Raw genomic sequence first — 20092 nt, 5'->3', positions numbered from 1 at the left:
GGATGACAATGGCAGCTGGTGAAACAGACCACTGAAGAGACAGTTTTCTGCTCACCGCTTTGCGTCTCAGTATGTGGTCCAGACGCCAGCGATTCCCTTCAACAACCGGCCTCTTCAGGAAGATCTCTGGACTCAACCTGTGAAGGCCAACACACTGTGAGACATCACATATAGAAGCCGTTTATTCTTTTATCACTTTATGTTTCTTCTACCGAGCTCATTTCTACTGCCCAGCTTCCCCTTTTCTCGAATAGTAAATTTCTTTACTTCTTTAATTCTGAAGAACTTCTTAAAAAGGTATTTTTTTCCTTTCTTCAGTACTGCAGATACAGTAAATCACTTACAGACACACACGCACAGCATGTTGTATTGAAATGTGTGTCTCTGTGTGTGCTAGTGTAACAGTAGTCTGAGCCTCAGACTGCAACTGATCTGTTTGACCAGAAAACCTCCCCAAGAAGTGACCGCCAAGTGCACTCACTGAACTCTGAACACACACACACACACACACAGAAAATCCCCATCCTTCCCAGTCATTTCAATATTATCCTGCAGAGCTGACTTGTGACTGACTTTAAAGAAACACACACATAAAGACTCACACTTACCACCAGTCTGTGATGAATATTTCCTCTCTGGCTTCTTCAAGAGCATCGGCCACATCTTCCATGTACGTTTTGCCATTCACGTACCTGTCATAGTTATACACACACACACACATACATTTCAGACAGCAAGAACAGATCAAACAAACACCTTTGCCCCCTCTCACCTGTCTGTCCAACTTTTGTTTTTTCATTATGCTTTGTATGGCGGACCTCTCAGCTGTGCGCACACACATGCACACAGTGAGTCTCACAGACAGTATAGTGTTCCCCAACAGGGAGACAGGTGATGAGCAGGTGAGGATCACTTTCCCTCTCTTTGTGTCGGGTTACTCCAGCGAGACACACAAACCAGCAGACACAATCTCTGCCAAATGGACCAGGTCTTGTCTAGACCTTTTTGTTTTCTTTAACATCTGGCCCAAGTACTTGGCTCTAATTTGCATCAATTTAATGGTAAGATGGAAAGAGAAGCTCTTTTCCTCATAAAAACAGATTATCAGGGTCATTACAACGCACACAACAGGGCATAAAAACACTGATGTTGACTAAAATGGGAATACACCAGTGGTCAGTTGGTTGCTGCGGTTACCATTTGGCAGGGATGTTTTCTTCCTGCCTGGCGAAGGATCCAAAGCGGTGGTCGGTGAGGAAGGCCGAGCCGTGCTTCTGTACGAAGCCTTCGATGGCCTGACCCCACCAGCGCGCGTGTCTGTAGCTGCTGCACTTCAGCACCAATGATCTGCACACACACACATGCACATGCACACGCACACGCACACACACGCACACACACACACACACACACACACACACACACACACACTGAAGTCATTTTAGAGGACCTGGATGCTTATCCTTACCCCATTTTAGCATCATTTAAGGTAAATCCAAAGGAGTTGTAAAGAACATGTGGTTTGTACACTATTTGAACTATTCATGTCTATGTCGTTTTTTTCTTGGTTTCTAAGTAAATATAATTTGACTTGGAAACAGCATCTTTAGTAAAAGCTACATAAAGTACAAGTGTGTCACAAACCTGGACAGACTGTCGATGCGGACGCCATGTTTGGTCTCTGTGTCTTTGGAGTCCATCTTGATGCTGAACTCCTTGTCGACCAGCATCACAAAGGAGATGGCACCCGAGTCCGGCTTCATGTAGAGCAGGAACGAGTCCTTCACCACAAGCCAACTACACACAAAGACAACGCAGTCAGAAGTTTAAGGTGAACCCAGGGAGCACAGCACAGGTAACCAACACCTCAGCATAACCACAGACCAAGAACACTTATTTAGAAGTGGAGCTGAATGAGCACACACAGCACCATTAAAAGGACGGCTACAGTATATCCAGACTGACTATTAAGTGTACTATTTGGCTTGTGTTTTTCCCTTAGACAAGTTTACAACCTGTTTGATCAGTTGTTTTGTGGCTACCCTGCGGTTCCCTGGTAATGTCAGTGTGTTTATAGATCCCAGCTATTAAGTTAATAGTTATCATAATCGATACAAATAGTCAAAATTTTCATCTGTTCCCTGTCAGCGTGCGTGTCTGTCAGCGTCACTGACCGTTTGGACCAGCGGTAGCACATTTTGCTACGACCACAACAGTTCATCCCGGGGATCCGATGGCCACCGGATCGCTTCAGCACCATCCCTTCTCTGAAAGATAAGAAAGATGGTGTTTCTACCAAAAATGCTGTTCTTTACTGCCTATGCTGTTTTGGATATTAAAATCCTTTGTTTTCTGGTTTGGCAAGCTAAGATTTGAGATCCCAATATCAGTGAGTATCAAGGATTTGTTTCTGTTCATATAAATCTGTGAGTAAAAGCACACAGCCTCAAAATGCAAAACATCAATTTAATGTTTAACGTGACACCATTCTCCTTGAAATCACCCACACTGGTACTGGTATTTGAAGGAATGTTCTCACCAAAACAGTAGAAATTTGTTTTTGTTGTTTGAGTTTTTGGGTTTAGTGTGAAATTCAAATACCAACAAGTGTTGTGAAGTAAGTGATATTTTATGATGATGAGTCGTTCTTACAAGCCTTTCGGTCCCAGATCATGGATGAAGGACAGCTGACTAACATCTATGAACTCCATCTGAAAGAGAGAAAAAAGTATTTGAACACAAAACAAAATCTAAATCTCTTGTTGTTGCACATTCAAATCTTTTTCATGACATTACAGTCTATTTTGTCATTCCCCAGACATCTTCCAGGTTTTAATTAAACATTTCAAGGTTTTAAAAGTGCAGCGTCTCCTTACTGTTGCATGGTAGTTCCTGTACATTGGCATCTTTAGCAGGTTATTCAAGTAATCTTCCAGTTGTTTCTAGAGGAAAACACACATCAGAGAAATAACATATGAAATATAATAAGCAAATACACTAAAAATAAATATCAACAAGTATGTAAGCAAAAGAAACTGGTAGTTGTCAGCTGCTCTGGTGAAAAGCGTACCCTGCGGCTGGAAACCTGCTCATCTCTGGCGAGCTCATCTCCTCCTCCTCTGGGGAGGTTCGGCATATGCCTCACCTCGCTCGTAACTGTCTGCCTCTTCACCGTGTGACTGCAGAGAGAAATGACAAAAAACGTTCAAATGCCGTTGATTCAAATCTCAGGACCAGCTAGCAAAATGAAGGTGTGAAACTATAACAAAACATTTGTTTCTGACGGAGGTAACAATGAAGTACCATGTGCTGACGACAAAATGAGACTTCCAGGTCTGAGGTGTTTAAAGTTGATCCATCCAGCTTAAATATAGTTTTGGTTCCAAACTGTTTAAATCACCTGTAATATAAGCTTCTGAGGCTTTAACTAAACCCAAAACTAAGTCAATGCAGAAATAAAGAAAAGGGAAAAAGTCTTGCAGTGAGTGTTTACCTGCGTGACGGCAGCGGCAGCCTCATGAAGGTCTTGTAGGTCCTCAGCTCTCTGTGGAGATCGATGAAATGTTTCTCCTTCTTCTTCACCAGCCACGTAAACTCCCCATGCTTCAACTCGATCTTAAACACCGCTGGCATCGACTGCAGCACACAGCAGATACTGACATTTAGCACTTCAAATTTTCAACAGGTTTCCTCATTTTGCATTTTTAATGAATAACATTTTGCTATTTAAATTATTTGCTTTGAAAAATTTACCAGATTGCAGATTGCTTGCGTTCTTTGCTTCTAACTTGACAACTTTGGCCAACAGATGTTAGCCTGCCTGCATTCCACTACGCACCACCTCACAAAGCCGTTAACAGCTAAATTCATTATTATATGTATAATTTAAGGTTGGATCAAATTCACACTCTCCCGAAATCTGTAGGAGAAATTTGGTATTGTTACATCTTTAAGATAGAATATGAACTGAGTAACCAAACTTCTGACAGTTTTAACGGATGCAAGTCCCACAATTTAAAACCAGTTTAACTTATTTACAGCAATTTATAGCAACGATTTCTGAGTCACCAGACATGAAATTTGAGACCAATAATAAGTACAACAGGGTTAAATGTTTTGGGTGTGTTTAGGTGTGTGTACCTTGTTGACACTCCTCTGTGTTGTGACGTTGAAGCGATCCTGAGCTGAGGTGAACCGCTCCACCTCCAGGATCCTGGCAGTGATCGGAGATGACAGGAAGACTTTGGCCGTGGGCTCTTTGAAACCCACCGTGTTGTAGATTGCCATAAAAGGCAAACGATCCGCTGCAGGAAAACACACACGTCAGAAAACAAACATGTGGTGAGGATGTGAGATGAACACCAGACTGACAGCCTGTACACACCTGGAGCACTGGCGTCAGCTGTGTCGTACTCTCCATCTTCCAGGTCCAGCTCACGGGTGTCCAGCTTCTCCATGATGCCGGTCATATCGTTGGCAACCAGCTGCAGGGTGCTGGTTGTTGGCTCGGATTGCCGCAGCATGGCTAGCACTCAGTCTGGAGCCCAGGGCTCACCTGGAGAGACAGGCAAGAGGGGGAAGATTATTAGTATTTATTAGGATTAGTAGTATTAAACCAAAAATAAGGATAAACTTGATATTGCATCCTTTTAATTTCCTGTGCTTATTGAGACTCAGATGACATCCAAAAATCAGCTTCCTGGAAAATCCCAAGGGTTTCTCAGGATGGGCTATTTAGTCCTACCAGTGCCCAAACCACCTGAACTTGTTTCAAAGAGAAGATGTCCAACCCTGGTCTACTCGGTTTTGATAATCTTTTATCTGCCAGCTCATTTGGAGATGAGTTGTGCAGTAGAGCATACAAACTAGTTTTACAAGTTAAAAGTAATTGAAAATGAAGGCAAATGTTATTTCCCAAATTTGTTTTTTGTAAATTTCTGGTAGCACACCGAGGCTGATGCCAACATGTAAAGAAGTGTAGAATCAAACCAAGAGGAGTAACCTGAGGCAGCATTTCACCACAGAGTGAATGTGTAACTGTTAACTGCTTTTACACTGATAAGAAAGTTAGGAGTCATGTTTATTAACTACAGCAAAATGACCATCATTAAAGACCTCTGAAACCTGCATGAAAACACTTGTCTGCCAAAGTGAGATGATTTGATTGTCGCAGGTGTGAGATTTTAGTGTTATACTTATGAATATAGTGAATACATCTGACAGTGGCAGAGAAAGTATTCAGCTCCTTTACTTAAGTTAAAAGTACTAATACCACACTGTCTTACATACAAATGAAAGCTCTGCATTGAAAATATTACTAAAGTAAAAGCAGCTCACATCTGTACTTAAGCACAGTACTTACATCCCACCACTACTGAGCACCGATAAAGAATTGCCTCTGCACTGAAATTATTCCTGTCATCACCAACCACTGTATGCCTCTCAGTTGGTTTCTTCACTCTAGCCCTTTCTAGCCCTCCATTTTTCTTTCCTCGCTCTCTCCATCCACTTTTCCCAAAAGCCTTCTCAGCTAATATTTTATCTTCATAACGTGCGGCTCTTTCATCCATCTCTTTGTGCTTTTCCTCACAGCCTCACATCACATCAGATGAGACACTAATCCAAACAGCGGGATTAACAGAAGACAAGCACAGGAAGCAGAGGCCTTTTTAACCACATACCTCAATGTAAGTGTGTGTGGAGAGGGGGAAAAAAGCAGGTCAAACACCGTACGTGTGTGTGCACTCATGAATGAAAAGGATTGACTGGAGGGATTTTCACATAAACTGACCCAGAAACATGAATGTGAAGACAAATGCTGTGGGTGGGTCAAACAGAGAGGGGCCAGACGCAAGCAGCTACAACTGGTTGAAAGTTTCACTTGTTGATTCTTGTTGAATTTCTTTGCTTCATACCACTGAGTTTACAGAGACGATAATATGAGAAGAAAACAAATAGTTGGTTAAATGATGCAAGTTTAGCTTATTGATGCCTCTGTGTACATATGAGGTGAAATAAAGAACAAGAAACAGCTGTATGCAAAGGACAAAAATGTCATTTAGAGCTTCGTTAATTTAATCGTTTTATTTTTTCTCTTTATCTCAGCTGTACTATACTTGCTTCTCCCTGTACTTCTTCTTCCTTTTCTTCTTGTTATTATATCCACTGTGATAACAAACATTTGTGAACTAGTGCAGAATAAAATTAACTTTAACTCTCTGAAGCTGCAGTATCACCAAAGCAGTTGCCATCGTGTAACTTTACTTAAAATATCACGATTTTACTGTGTAAAACGCTGTCAGTTACATTAACTCCATATAATTCGAGCTGTCACTTCAAGGTCTTCAGTATGAGCAGAAACAAGCTGTCAGACGAGCAGATGATAGCTCTCACATAGTTCTCTACAAAACTCAGGAACTCATTCACTTCCCTAATTATATTATGTCATGTATGTGGCTACGGTCATAGTCATTTTTGCCAGTGACCCTATGACATGAAATAATGCCTTCTCGTGACCCTTCACTGAAACAACATGAGTATAATGTGAGAAGGAGGCCTGAATGGGTAAAACTACATTATTCTGCAACAAAGAAGCAAAAATTGGAGAGAATTTTGTTATAAAGCCAAACAAGGGGCAAAAGTTTCATTCATCTAAAAAAAAAAAAAAAGATTTGTACTTGAAAGTTGGAATTTTGATTTTAAACTTTGAAAAATACAACATTGTACTCAAACTAAAAATAAGTGTAGAAGTTTGGCACCAATCGTAGTACAAAAGCAATAAACTATGCCAGATTGTGCAGTTCAACAGCCACACTTTAACGTCTGATGTTTCCCACTTCACAGTATTTATCTTTTTCTTTCAAATTAATGAAATTTTTGGCCCAGTTGGGGTTTCATTGCCCATCTTAGCAAATCATTAAAGGGTTCTTGACCACTGATCTATGATAACCTCATCATTTCTGATATTCTGATATATATGACGTCAACTGAGTAATAAGTGATATTTCGAAATATATATGGTAAATTATTTTTGGTTTCCCCTTCAGCACACACACACAAATTTTGGGGCAGTCGTGGATCAGCAAGGTACCCCCACTGCTCCCGGGGCGCTGCACGCGGTTGCCCACTGCCCCAGGTTTGTTGTGTGTGTGCACGTCACTTGGGTGGGTTAAATGCAGAGCACAAATTTCGTTGGAGTGAGTTCCCTCCACTTTGTTCTTTCTTTCATAACACCATCAAAGGCAAACACATTACAGCAACAAATGTTTCTCAGTGCAAACTCAAATCAGATGCAAATTTACTGTACTTTACTGTACTACCTCGATGCTACAAGCACATTTGGCTGCACAATCCAAACACACACAGTGTGCATGCAAACCACCATCTGCATTTAGATCCTGCGCATCTGTTTGTCCTTTTGCATGATGTATTGAAACTGCGAGAGGGAGAAATGCGTGTGAAATGTGTGGTGAGAGGTGTGTTCACAAACATCTAATAATGGCTCCAGGCGGAACCGGTGAAGCAAGGAATTAAAAATAAATAACAGAAAGAGGAAGGAAAGTAAGAAAGAGATGAAGGGTGGGCCAAAGTGACGAAACCTGGCACCGAATACAGGATTGAGATTAATAATATAATATAATAAAACAAAGCATCTGAAGACGAGTTGTGTTTCACTCTGATTATGTCTTTGGAAAAACTAGCACAGCTTTGGTTACACTTACATTCACACAATCTTATGTCCTTTGTCTGCCAGAGAATAATGTTATCAGCACTGAAAGCCACACAGAACAAAAAAGCTGACCCTTTTCTCCACATTTTGAATCAAACCTGAAAACAGGTAGGAATTACAGAGCTGAAATTTGTGAGTCATTTCTCTACACCATTGATGTTTTTTTCCCATTGCCAGTTTAACATCTATTTGATGACTTGAGGTGGAAATTAAAAGACACTAAGCTGACATGTTTGGGGTAAAGCCTAAACATTTGTATGGTGTCCAAATGAGCGGCTGTCTCAACACTATCCACCTGCAGCAGGATTAAAACAATTAATTGACACATCAAGCATCTTTTGCCCTTATTACATATAAAAAAAATTGAGCTAACAGGAAATGACGCTCAGTCTGACTCGTCACCATGGGCCTTGTGATTACCATAGCTAACTTGTCAGTTAAGAAGCGTGCTAGAGCACAAAAAAATCCTTTATTTGTTAAATATCTTATTAAATTATTAGACATTGTAACTTTTTTATTATTGGAATTCAGCAAAATAAGAATGAAATTTTGTATGGACTAGATTACTGGTTCATTACAGTTTTAAACACGAGATGCATTAATCACATGGAGAGATGATAAATGTTAATATCGAAATATTGCTCAATTTTTAACATTTTCCTCAATGGAGAAAACTAAACCTGGGTGTCTGTTGGCTGTCTAGTTTGCCTTTGTTGCCTTCAGTGTTTTTCTTCAGCTGAGGATATTTGTCCATTAAAAACTGAATTAATGGTCCTTTTTCGAAAAGAACTTCAAAGTCGTCCCATGGCTTTTTCTTGTAAACAAAGTTTCTAGCTTTAAGCGTACCCCTGAAGGCTAACAAACATGGTTGATGTACATAAAACACCTGCAAAGCCCTTTTTTAAAGTTTAAAAGCTGCACTGTTTACATTGTTGTTTACTTAAAAACAGTCTTCCCTTTCGCTGCCTTTTTCTGACACAAACTGCAGCTTCTGTTGGAAAGAAGTGAAACAATGAAAGTGTGAAGAGCATCACCAACCATCCTTGTGACAAAAAGACGAAACAAGAACTGACTCATTACAACACTTCTCGGGTGAAACACTAAATTCTTCGTGATACGTTCAAAGCTTAATTGATATGTTTGGGACAGAAAACGTGTTGACAAACCTCCCATTGGAGTCCTGTTTGTGTCCACATGATGAACATCTGTATAATATTCACTCTCTTTTTGCTCTGCTGTTGGTCCCATGCAAACTCCTGGCTCTTTAGCTGCTGACTGCTCCACTGTGTTCACCAGCTAGTCTTTAACCCTGTCAGTCTGCTGTTTGGTGCCGACCCAGTGCTAATGTGAAAATATAGATTAATGGAGCTTTTAAGACAAATCCTTTCTATTTAAGGATATTTTCTGAGGACATGATCCCAGTTAAATCTACGTGACTCAAATCGAAAGAGGAAATTGAGCTTGAAGGTTCATTATTGACCTTGGAATTAGAAAAAAATATTGTAAGATGATTAATGCAAGTAGTGTGTGTGTGTGTGTGTGTGTGTGTGTCTATTTCTGAGCACTTACATTAATTGGGCCCAGTGTAGACCATAACCCACCCCCCCACCCCCACATCACTCGCCAGCCAGGTGACAGCCTGCTGGGTCCATACACACACGCACACACACACACACACACACACACACACACACAAAACCTATATAATCAGGCTCTTTAACACATAAAACCCTCTTTGATTTCTGTAAATTCTCATTTCCTCTCACATGCACTTATGTATTTTTAAATGTTTTAGGTCCTCATTTCATTCTTTTGCAATATTTTAAGATGATTAACATGCAAGTCATCAGTCATGATAGTCCTGAAAGTAATTAAATTAAATTCACCAAACAGGTAAAAAAACAGCAAATATTTGGTGGCTCCTGTTTCTTAAATTAGATGGGAAAAACCTTATTAAATCCCAGAGGTGAAACTCGTTTGGTTAACTGCACAGTGACAAATAACAAAAGAGACACCAGCCACACATGCACAGTGACAACAAACAAATTTAACCAAACTCCATTTATGTTGTGCATCTCCTCACAGTCATTTCACTGTATGGAAACACAACACTGTGCAGAAAACTAACATGACTGCAGCTCAGGGGCCAAATGGTCACTAAATGAGTATGAGGTAATAAATAAAAGGACAAACACACGTGATGATCCATAAAACAATACAATAAATAGGAAACAAAACCAGAAGTTTCATGAGTTTCGATTTTCCCAATGACTGATAGGCCTCATGATTAATAAGTTTAAAGTGCGGGCAGAGGCACTGTTCCACAACTGTTGCACTCTTCTACTGCTTTTCTTTGTCACAAAACACCATAACTGTGAGATGTCACTTTGGACTTGAAAACTTGTAATGGCATTGATTGTTCTTTTTCATAATTCTCATTAGAACTTGATTAATAAAATACTCAATATTATTCATTCAGCACAAGTCACCGTGTTACAACATGCTGCAGTAATGCAAATTAAAATGTACATTCAAGTACCTCATTAACACATCATCAAGATGAAATATTTCTGTATTTTCTACATTCACAACTGAAATTTCAAATGAGCGACAGCCCCGATCCTCAACAAAGTATTTGCTATGTTCTAAGTTAAAACATAATATTGTACTTTTTGACTCAATCATCAATATCAGAGTCAAAAATTACCTCAAGGTCTGACTTTAAAAATATGCAATTTGAAGCTGCTACTTTGGTCTCCAAGAACTTGTGATGGCATTTCTTGCAGTAACATTTGGTAGCGCACACACACACACGCACAAACACACACAAACACACGCAACCTGGAAACTGGAAACCACCAACAGTTGGAGAACACTATATTACGCACACACACTGACCTGAGCCCGGGGAGGCTGAGGGAAGCCTGCTATCATCATGGTCATCACCACCACCATGTCTGCACTTCCCTGATCCGTCTCTCCGTCAGGAAACAAACTTGCTCAAAAAACAAACAAAACAAAAAAAAACCTCCCCAAGAATCCACTGCTCCCCCAGTCTGTCTTTTCCTTAGCTGTTATTAAAATCTCCCCCCACACACACACATACTGTCATCCATCTCCACAACACAAACACTCACACACACATGCACAGACACACACACACATATCCACAGAGCCCTGATAGACAGTCTGGGAGGACCACAGCAGAGTGCAGCAGTGAAGCAGACAGAGGAGGGGCAAAATTCAGGTGGGCGGCATCTAGCGGGAGGGAGGAGAGGTGATTGGCCTGAATGGCATTTAGGAGCTCAAAGACAGCCAATGAGAGAGGAGAGGGTGGGGAGATGTCCTGTTTGAGGCACCTGTCTATGTTAAAGGGGCTTCGGGTCATTTTAATAAACTTCCAACAACTTTTGCATTCAATCCCAATTCTCAGTTAATCATTCAACACAAAATTAATCCGATAATCACTGATAATAACTGTCATGCCCAAGAGAAATAGGAAACTGAAACATGGGGGAACAGCTAGCCTGACTCTCTAAAGAAATGTAATGAAAAAAGGACCAGTTGTGGTTTTAAATCTGAAACCATTTCTTGTCTGGGACTGAGAGATTTTCATCCTTTGTGCTAATCCAAGCTAACTGTCTGCAGATTCATATGTAGCATACACATGAGTGTGTGCTATTGATCCACAAGTGTGTGGTCATATAATTCTCTGTATTAAAGGGAACAGACATTTGTCTAAGCATTCTCACACTAAAAATGCTAGAACATTATTTGTCATTTTAGTTTAAAACAAAGAGGTGATAAATAATTTTTTTTTTTAATTAATTTTACTGAGAACATGTGTGAGGCTATAAAGACTACAGACTCTTCTGAGGTTGTGTTCATTGATACAATGAAATGACATTCACAACACACCTTCACAGGTTGATTATTTTTGTGACTAAATGTTGTTTTTGGAAACAGGCTGAACAAGCACAAATTGTAAAGAAGAGAGTGTGTGTAAAGCTGGAGGACTAAGCAGTTTCCCACCCCAAGACGAGTAGGATGACATGATTCATTGTTGACATTCCAGAGAAGGACCAAAGCATTCAGACTCCCACCCACATGTGATCACTGAGGCACATATGTGCACGCACACACACACACACACATGCACGCACACACACACACACACACACACATAAAGGCATACATACACAAAAATTTCACAATACGAGATAAATAACAAAACTGGGTAGCAGTGATTGTGCTTAAAGCTGTATGTTGCACAGTCTCAACCTAAATCGCATGATTTCTCTATGGAGTCTGGTAGAGGTCATAAAGCAGAAGAGGGCCCTTCCCTTAAACTACAAATCATTTCTTAAAATTACTCATTTATGCATTTAGTGTACTTGTTTCCTCTTTTCACTTCTAGATTTCTCTCTCTCCAATTAAAAAAGAATAAACTCAAATTGCTGCACTGTGCCCTTCCTCTACTTAATGTCCAGGTGGATGACATTTTATTAAATCCTTAGGCTGAAATCCCTTTGTTCTCGAGTAAAATATTTAAAGAACATTAAAGAGAACAAAGGGATTTCAGTCCAAGGTCACATTAAAACAAAGTGGTATACCAGAGTGTGGAGAGTCAGCACGTAGTTATTATTAGATTTAATGGTTTGTGACTTGAGGGCACAAACTACCATTTTAAGGAGAAGATCGATTAAAGATTTTACTATCTTGGACCACTCCAGCTCAATCATCACCGTGCTAACATGTTCACAATGCCAGTGCTATTTGCTAATTGGTACAAAACCTAAAGTACAGCTGAAACTGATGAGTTTGTCATTAGATATGCAGGCATTAGTTCATAAACCAAAGAATTGGATAAATCAGACCTGGTGATGATGGAAAGCTGATGATATTCATCCTGAAGGGGGACACTCAGCACTAAAAGTGTGGCTTATATAAATATTAGGCTCTATCGAAGTTGAATATCTCAAAAAACTTTCTATCACGGGTGCCTCAGAATGGGGATTTTCCCCAGTACAGAACAAATTCACAGACTCGTGTGAAATACTTTAACTTCTGGGAAGACGCTGCAGCCTCCTAGAATATGGAAGTTATAGTCAACAGAGTAGTTTTAACCATTTATGGACAAGCTGCAAGGCCCCCTCCCACCCACAAAACTTACATTAACTTACATTAATAATAATAATTACAGAAATTTTCACAGAGGTCCAGTGTGTTGTATTCAGTGGGACTGAGTGATGTCTTTGCAGAACCAAGTGAACACCCCTCATTTCACCCTGCTCAGAGATGGCTACCAAAAATGCAAAAGGTTCTCCCCTAGAGGAGTGGTTCAAGAGATGTAACGTGAGCTTTGTTATATTTATATAAGTTTAGAGGATGCCATCTTGCATGGAACAGAAGTATTTCACTGTCCAAACCAATGAGCTGCTGATTTATCTCAAAAGAAACGGGTTCATGATCACACAGCGACCTTCTCCTTTTGAATTCCTGAGATCATTACTGCCTTGATCTGACTAAGTAGAAAATTCAAAGTAACATCTCTAATGTGGTGGCATTTGAGTAGGAACATTTAACCAGACACAGTAAAGATGTTGTGTATCACTGCCACCTGGTGTTCAGCTCTGTCAACTGCATGTTGACTGCACACGCTATAATTCTGTACACAATCACAGAGGTGGAAGAAATACTAAACACAACAATAGTACAGATCTTCCACAGATGGATTGTGGGCCAGCTGTACACTAAAAGCATGTGATTTAATATGTGTTGATTTGTAATAGTTTCATTAAAATGTGTTGGCGAAAGGCATCACAAAGGCACAATACTAATATGATGAATGAAACGTTATACCACAAGTTCCTCCCAATGTACAGGTCAGCATCTTGCACGGCAGCTCTGTTACAATCTGTGTGTGTGTGTGTGTGTGTGTGTGTGTGTGTGTGTGTGTTTTGTTAAAACACAATACAATACTGCCCATTTATGTTTCAGCCCCTTCTGAAATTCCCTTTCAGTAAGAGAAAAACTGCAACAATCTCCCCACAATATCACACAATACTATGACGGTACAAAATGGACAATTATTTTCAACCCTACTAATTACAAGTACATTTGAGATTTTAAGATGATGCAATCCCAATAAAACTTAAAAGGTAAATGAAGTATTTAATGATTACTGGCTCCTGGGTTTGTTGTGCAGCTCTAATGTACATCGAAACAACTTATTTACTGTACGAATGTCCTGTTCATGTTTTGTTGTCACGATTGCATGCTGAATATTTGCCAACCAAATCAAACCAATATTTGTTTTTTGTACAGCTTTATTTTAAGAGGTCCATGATTTCCAAATAAATTCCTAGTAATTTCCCAAAGGAATTCTGTCTAATTTTTGTGCTGTTAAAGTGAAAATAGAGACAACAATCACTTGGTACATTTTCAATTAACTAATTAATTCTTATTTGGTGCTAGTGTAAACTAAACCTGGCAAGTCTGGCATTCAAAATAAATAATATAAAAAGTATTGAGAATAAAGTTTCCAAAAATTAGGCAACAGTGTAAACAGATATTCCTGCTTATTGGGCGGTTTTCTCCAGGAAACTGGAAATTATTCAAACATTACAGACCAGTAAAATAAAAGTGTGGACTTGTTTTATTTTGTTGTTGCTGTTGTCTCAGCCATGCTAGTGGGATGGCTCTTTGGCAATGTCAGTCATTCTGTCATTCCACCACTTTGGTCTAGAATGAAATATTTCAACAACCATTTGATGGTTGACATTCACGGTCCCGGTCATGTTTTTATTAAAAGCTTCGTAGAAGAGTCACACTTCCTATACAGTGTGAACTAAAAACTGATATTCAGCTGCAGTTTTTGAACTGGTTGCATCTTTGGTGGTTGTTTTGGGTCTTTTGCAGTTTTTCACTCTCTGCAGGAGTAGAGTGGGGGGACCTTCGACATGTTTGCACTTTGGGGCCTGTTGTCTCATAATCCATCCCTGACGGGTGTCTTGGCAATTTTAGCAACACTGGACACCCTGTGATTTCCTGTGGGTAACACGCTTCCTCTTGCACCGCAAGTGTGTGTGATACTGTGTTTGTCTGTCAGGGCTGTCGAGGTACACAAGATATCGGATTTCAATCCGGTCCTTTCATTGACCGTTTCTTTCATTATCAAGGTTAAGACTTCACTTTTGTTAAGCTGCACCAGGAAGTCTCTTGTCTTTAAACACATGAGTGTAATCTCCTGATCATGACTCACTTCATGTGCTTCAACCAGCCAAACCAGTGGCACAACAGGCTCTGTGTGCTCAATTTACTGAGACATTTTAGGCATTTAGCTGACACTCCCACAACATCACCAATCACCATTGCAAGCAACAGGAGGACGCTCATAAGTGCTTAGTTACATTCCAGTTCCACTACTGCTGGACCTTTAATTAAATTCCACAGGGCTGTAACTAATGTTTATGTTCAGTATCAATTTGGTATTTGCTTATTTGGTTATTTTTTCTTTTCTTTTAATCATCAAATACCCACATCAAGTTTGTACAACAAAAATGTCATCTTCCAATTGCACAATATACATTCACATCCACTTCATGTCACGATTGGCCAGCTGTGCACAGGTGATAAAGGAACCAAGGTTTTCAGACAGCCCCCCCCAATTATTACAGCAGTTTTACATGTTGGGCTCATGTCTCAATAAGCATAGCTGGTGACCATTACATAAAAGCCATGACAGCAGACTTACAGGTCGGACCTGTAACATTTCCAAAACACGCTTAACATGTTTAACATGACACAAGTCTGAACTGAATGTCAGCAGATCAACCTAAAGGCTGCAGATACGAATGAGAGGAAGTGAGTTTAAAAAAAAAAAGGTTTTATTTCGAATAAGTTCAAATTATTTTTCATTAGCTTGATTTATGCATTTGTCCTCATCTTGAATTGAGGCTGCACACAGCAGTTTGAAGCCATAGTTCATTGGAAGTCTTTAGAATGTAAAGGGAAAGGTCTTCATGGTGTACTTCCACCATGTCTTCTCAGATCTCAGTGATGTTTCCTTGTTTCCAAGGGATTCTGGATTAAGTGCTGCAGCTGATTTGCAAGAAGAGTAAACCTGTGGCTTTAGTACAAAGCGCAAAAGTAGACTGATGAGTGTGTCACAAGCTGGAGGCAGGTCCCTGATTGTTAAATTTAAATATTGTTTGCTCATGGTGGAGTGCTAGATTCAATAAAATGTCTAAACTTCCTATTCAATAGTGACTGTGAAGCATGTAAACGGACATGTTATCCTGTTAGGTATTCACAGACTCAAGCCGCTATGATGGCAACGTCTTTCCTCTAAAAAGATCAAATAAATGTGGTTCATGTAGCCGCAGCCACTTGAGATCTTGACATGAGATACTTTTATCCAACGGGAAGGTTTTTCAACATGTTACTCACAGCTAATTCAACTCGACATGCTCCTGCAGTGAAAATCAAACCTGTGACCTTTTGGTTACACAATAATCTCTTCCAACCCTGAGTCACTTTGTACTTGTGTGCCACTATGGGAAATGAGGTCTTCTGTCCTCTTCTTTGATCGCATTTCAGCAGCATTTTAGTCCATTAGGGGGAATATAAAAACATGATCTTACACTGACTTGTGGCTTGGCGAATGAATAATTTTTAGTATTAAGCTTTATTTCTTGTGTAGTTTCCAAATCCACACACCTCTTACACATTAAATGTTAAGTTGTTGTTTTGCGTTGTGATCTGTTTTCAAGGATTTTTCAGTGACTATGAAGGTGTTTTTGAATTAAGCTCAAGGACTGGGAATCAATATTTTGCAGTTAAGGCAATACTTAACAAAATCAGACCCTTCATTTCAGGAAAAACAGGTCAAATCACCTTCAGAGTACTGCTTTATCGCCACAAACATGGCAACTCTGGGCTGCTAGAACTTTAACTATGGCCAGAAAAACATGGACACATCTGTCCACATGTCCATTTTTGGTCTGAGGCTCATCTTCTCAGTTTCATTGTTCCAAAGAGGGGAATCCTTAATGCTTCAAACAACCATAATTATTCTGCACATTTTATCATGTTATCTGTGGGTCCTTGAGCGTCATTCTTGTTGTTTCTGTGTGTCATGGCATTTCACTGCTGACAATACTGATTATAGGCTGGACCTCTCCTCGCCACACCCACTGCCCCTTGAGCTCCACTTCTTCTCTGTGTGAGTGTGTGTTGGGCATAAAAGCACACGCACACACACACACACACACACCCACAATGTCAATTAAGCACTCCCCATTCTGTGGACTGTGTTTGCTGGAAGAGCCATTACATGAATATATAATCAAACACACTCACATACAGTTATGCTACCTGTTCACAACAATACTTGAGCCGAGCCCATTAGCCATTCTCTGTGGGAGTAAGCAACTGACTGAACTTTGTCCCATTTATTTCACGACTAAAAAAATTACACCGACAAACACTGGAAGAGCAGGTCCTTCTGAAACACATTGTCACTCACACACACACAAACACACACACCCATACACTCGCATACAAAAGAGATCTAGAAAAGACAACACACATTTCCCCCTTTCTTCTTCTCTCTTTCCTCAGACTTCCTGTCTAGACTTCCTGTCCATCACATACAGCAACACCAGGATGGCAACAACCTTTTCATGCTCCAAAGCGGCCATGTTGTTACCACACAAGTCTTGCAGCAGCATTGCAACAAAAGGTGCTTTCTGCACGAGAAGTTGGAGTTCAAATCTAATTGTCATAATCCATTTGGAGGTGTTCTTGTTCGGTTCGTGAAGCAAATATCTGGTTCATGTTCTCATAGACAACGTAAGGTCACCAAGCCATGCTGGTCACAAGCAGAAGCTAAATGATAAACAATGATAAAGTGTGACAACAGCACAATGTGAAAGGTGTCTTTGGCAGTGACAGACCTACAGAAACTGACAGCTGTTTTGGCTCATACTCTTACATCATTGTTTTCTGTCACAGCAGACAGCTGCTCTCAGAAAAAAAAGCCTTCTGGTCTGTGGACCAGACCAGACCATTTTCCTCAGGAGCTGCTACAGACCAAAAACAGAGCTAAAAGATGTCCTGATACAATTTAATATCTGAACTTTGTGTATTGGCCAATACAAACCAGGCCTACTGAGCCCATGTTGCATGTTGCATGTCACATGTGACCAAAAAGTTGTTACTGCAGGTTTAAAGAAATCATTGAGATAAAACATCATAAAGGAAGTCTATGATGAGGGATCTACAAACCACAACTAGCTGCTCCTCCCACTTCACAGCTCTACTGACTCTCCATTTGTGTGTGGGAAAACCACTGTCTTGACCTCCATGACTCTGATCTACCAATCTGAGTAAAAATGCAAATGTGTTTTGGAATTTCACAGGCTTCAGAAAACTTTTATTGTTATGGTTTAACCAACTAATAAGGCTGTGCATATTTAAAACTTTACCTGGTAAAACCAACACAACAAACAGCAGATTTATTTGATATGATTAACGGGATTTACGACACACAAAGACAACCCTGGTGTTTGCCTCACTTGTTGCTTCACTTTCTGCATGCAGAACTACAGACATGCTGTATGTGTTAAATAATTACAAGCAAGTCAAGACTATACGACCATGCTCCTCTTTTGCAAGCAGTCACACTCTCACAGCAGGGTTTCCTTAACAGTCCATCAACCACAAGCTGATATAGTATGAAGACTTTTTCGCAGTAGACTTGGGCCACCACAGCTGAAACAAAGGCCACCTCTGCTTATCATTAATAATTAATGCACATTTATGTTTATAACCCTTAGGTTTAACCTTAAGGGTTAAAGTGCACAAGTGGTATTTTAATGAGAGTGACTGTCATTTAGGCTTTCATCGGCTGACCAAACTGATCATGAAACAAGATATGTCAGTATGTGGGTGACAGCTAAAAAGAAAAAAAAAAGTGATAATAATAGATAATCGTTTACATTTTCTGGGTGTAGAGATCAGTAGAAACTAAACTAAATATCCGCAACATAAAACACATCATCTCCTGTTTAACAAGAAGGAGCTGCAAGCAATCAAATCTGAGTCTGAAACTCCTCCTTTGGCACCACAGAGAGCACTTGTCAGTATAATGGACAATCCCTTAAGGGTTTCCCATCCCACAATTAAATGGCTGTTCTGAGATAACATCATACCTGTTAGTGGTAATTCAACGTGTTGAAATCTCCATTAAGTTCTTGCTGTAGAGTGATCATGTAGAAACAGACCCCAATAAAGCAAGAAACACTGAAGACACAACTCAAGTGTGAATGCAAACAGAGCAAGTAAGCAATATTTAATGAACTGGAACAGTCACAGCAACTGTTTTCAGATAAAATGTACAACATCAGCCAGGCAAACTGACAGTAAATACCACTGTGGTGTTGTTGTGTGTCAGGGGGTGTAAGCTGGGCTGGTTGATCCGGAGGAAGTGATTTTTGCTTCACTGCAATGTGTCGAGGATTGAAAAGGAACAAGCGAGCTGGGACCATCTAGTTGTCATTCAGGAGAGGTCTGGCCCGTCTGTGGATCATCTGATTCAATTCACACAGGATTTAACATCCTCGACACCTACACTCAAGCACATGGTTGATATCTGGTCACTGCAATCCGGCGCACTACAGCAGGATCTGACCGACCACTGCAGAGGACGGATGCCTTCATATGCCAAAAGACAGCCACAACAACACCGCGTCGCGACCGCTGTTCCCCATCACAGCATCACTAATTACGCCCTAACTTTACGCGCAATGGCAGATTACCACTAATTACGCATTTACGAGAAAACTTTACCAAACGCTGGCCGGGTAAAATCCCCAGACGCGCGCACACACACACACACACACACACATAGCGAGTAATGTGGGACTGACCGCCGGTAAACAGTAAAATGAAGAGAGTCTTACCTCCTGATGTGAACTGAAACGACGGCAGCTGGTGGATTGAGTGTGATGAGGCGCTGTGAGCCAATAACCTACAGTGATATCGACAACAATAACTAACAGCTGAATTTCCTGTTACTTTACTTTCAAAATAAAATTTGCTTTTTAATATTCTTGCGTCCCGGAGGTAAGAATTTCTAATAAATTGCCTCTATATAGTCATAAGACCAGTATATAGTCAAGATCAATTCTATCTTTTCATTACACTTGACATTTACTAATTATATATGCCATATTCATATAGTATTTGCTAAATAATAGCAGGGAATATTTCACATCTCATCCATTGAGTTCAAGAATTTCCCTCCAGGGATAAATAAAGGAATTCTGATTCTGATTCTGATTCTGATTGCTCTTTCTG

General features: G+C 40.1%; 1 protein-coding gene across 2 annotated transcripts in view; it reads right to left on the bottom strand.

Annotated features, from left to right (window-relative positions):
• pld1b (phospholipase D1b) overlaps positions 1-19792 on the bottom strand; it is a 36415-nt gene extending 16623 nt beyond the window's left edge. Inside the window, exons 1-12 of one of the 2 annotated variants that reach the window (XM_046371453.1) lie at positions 19696-19792; positions 4385-4555; positions 4141-4304; positions 3494-3636; positions 3071-3179; positions 2877-2942; positions 2653-2711; positions 2175-2267; positions 1645-1797; positions 1198-1347; positions 609-692; positions 56-137 (exon numbers count right to left, since the gene is read on the bottom strand). In XM_046371453.1, the coding sequence (XP_046227409.1) occupies positions 56-137; positions 609-692; positions 1198-1347; positions 1645-1797; positions 2175-2267; positions 2653-2711; positions 2877-2942; positions 3071-3179; positions 3494-3636; positions 4141-4304; positions 4385-4523 (1242 nt within the window). In that variant the 5' untranslated portion in view covers positions 4524-4555; positions 19696-19792. Of the gene's footprint in view, positions 1-55; positions 138-608; positions 693-1197; positions 1348-1644; positions 1798-2174; positions 2268-2652; positions 2712-2876; positions 2943-3070; positions 3180-3493; positions 3637-4140; positions 4305-4384; positions 4556-10627; positions 11524-19695 lie in introns of those variants that run through there. The other variant, XM_046371452.1, reaches the window with a different exon arrangement.
• Between the last annotated feature and the right edge of the window lie 300 nt (positions 19793-20092).

Source organism: Scatophagus argus, chromosome 18 (genome assembly GCF_020382885.2).
Source record: "Scatophagus argus isolate fScaArg1 chromosome 18, fScaArg1.pri, whole genome shotgun sequence".
Classification (NCBI taxonomy): domain Eukaryota; kingdom Metazoa; phylum Chordata; class Actinopteri; family Scatophagidae; genus Scatophagus; species Scatophagus argus.
The sequence above is the reverse complement of the archived record's forward strand: the minus strand, read 5'-3'. Positions and strand labels throughout refer to the sequence as shown.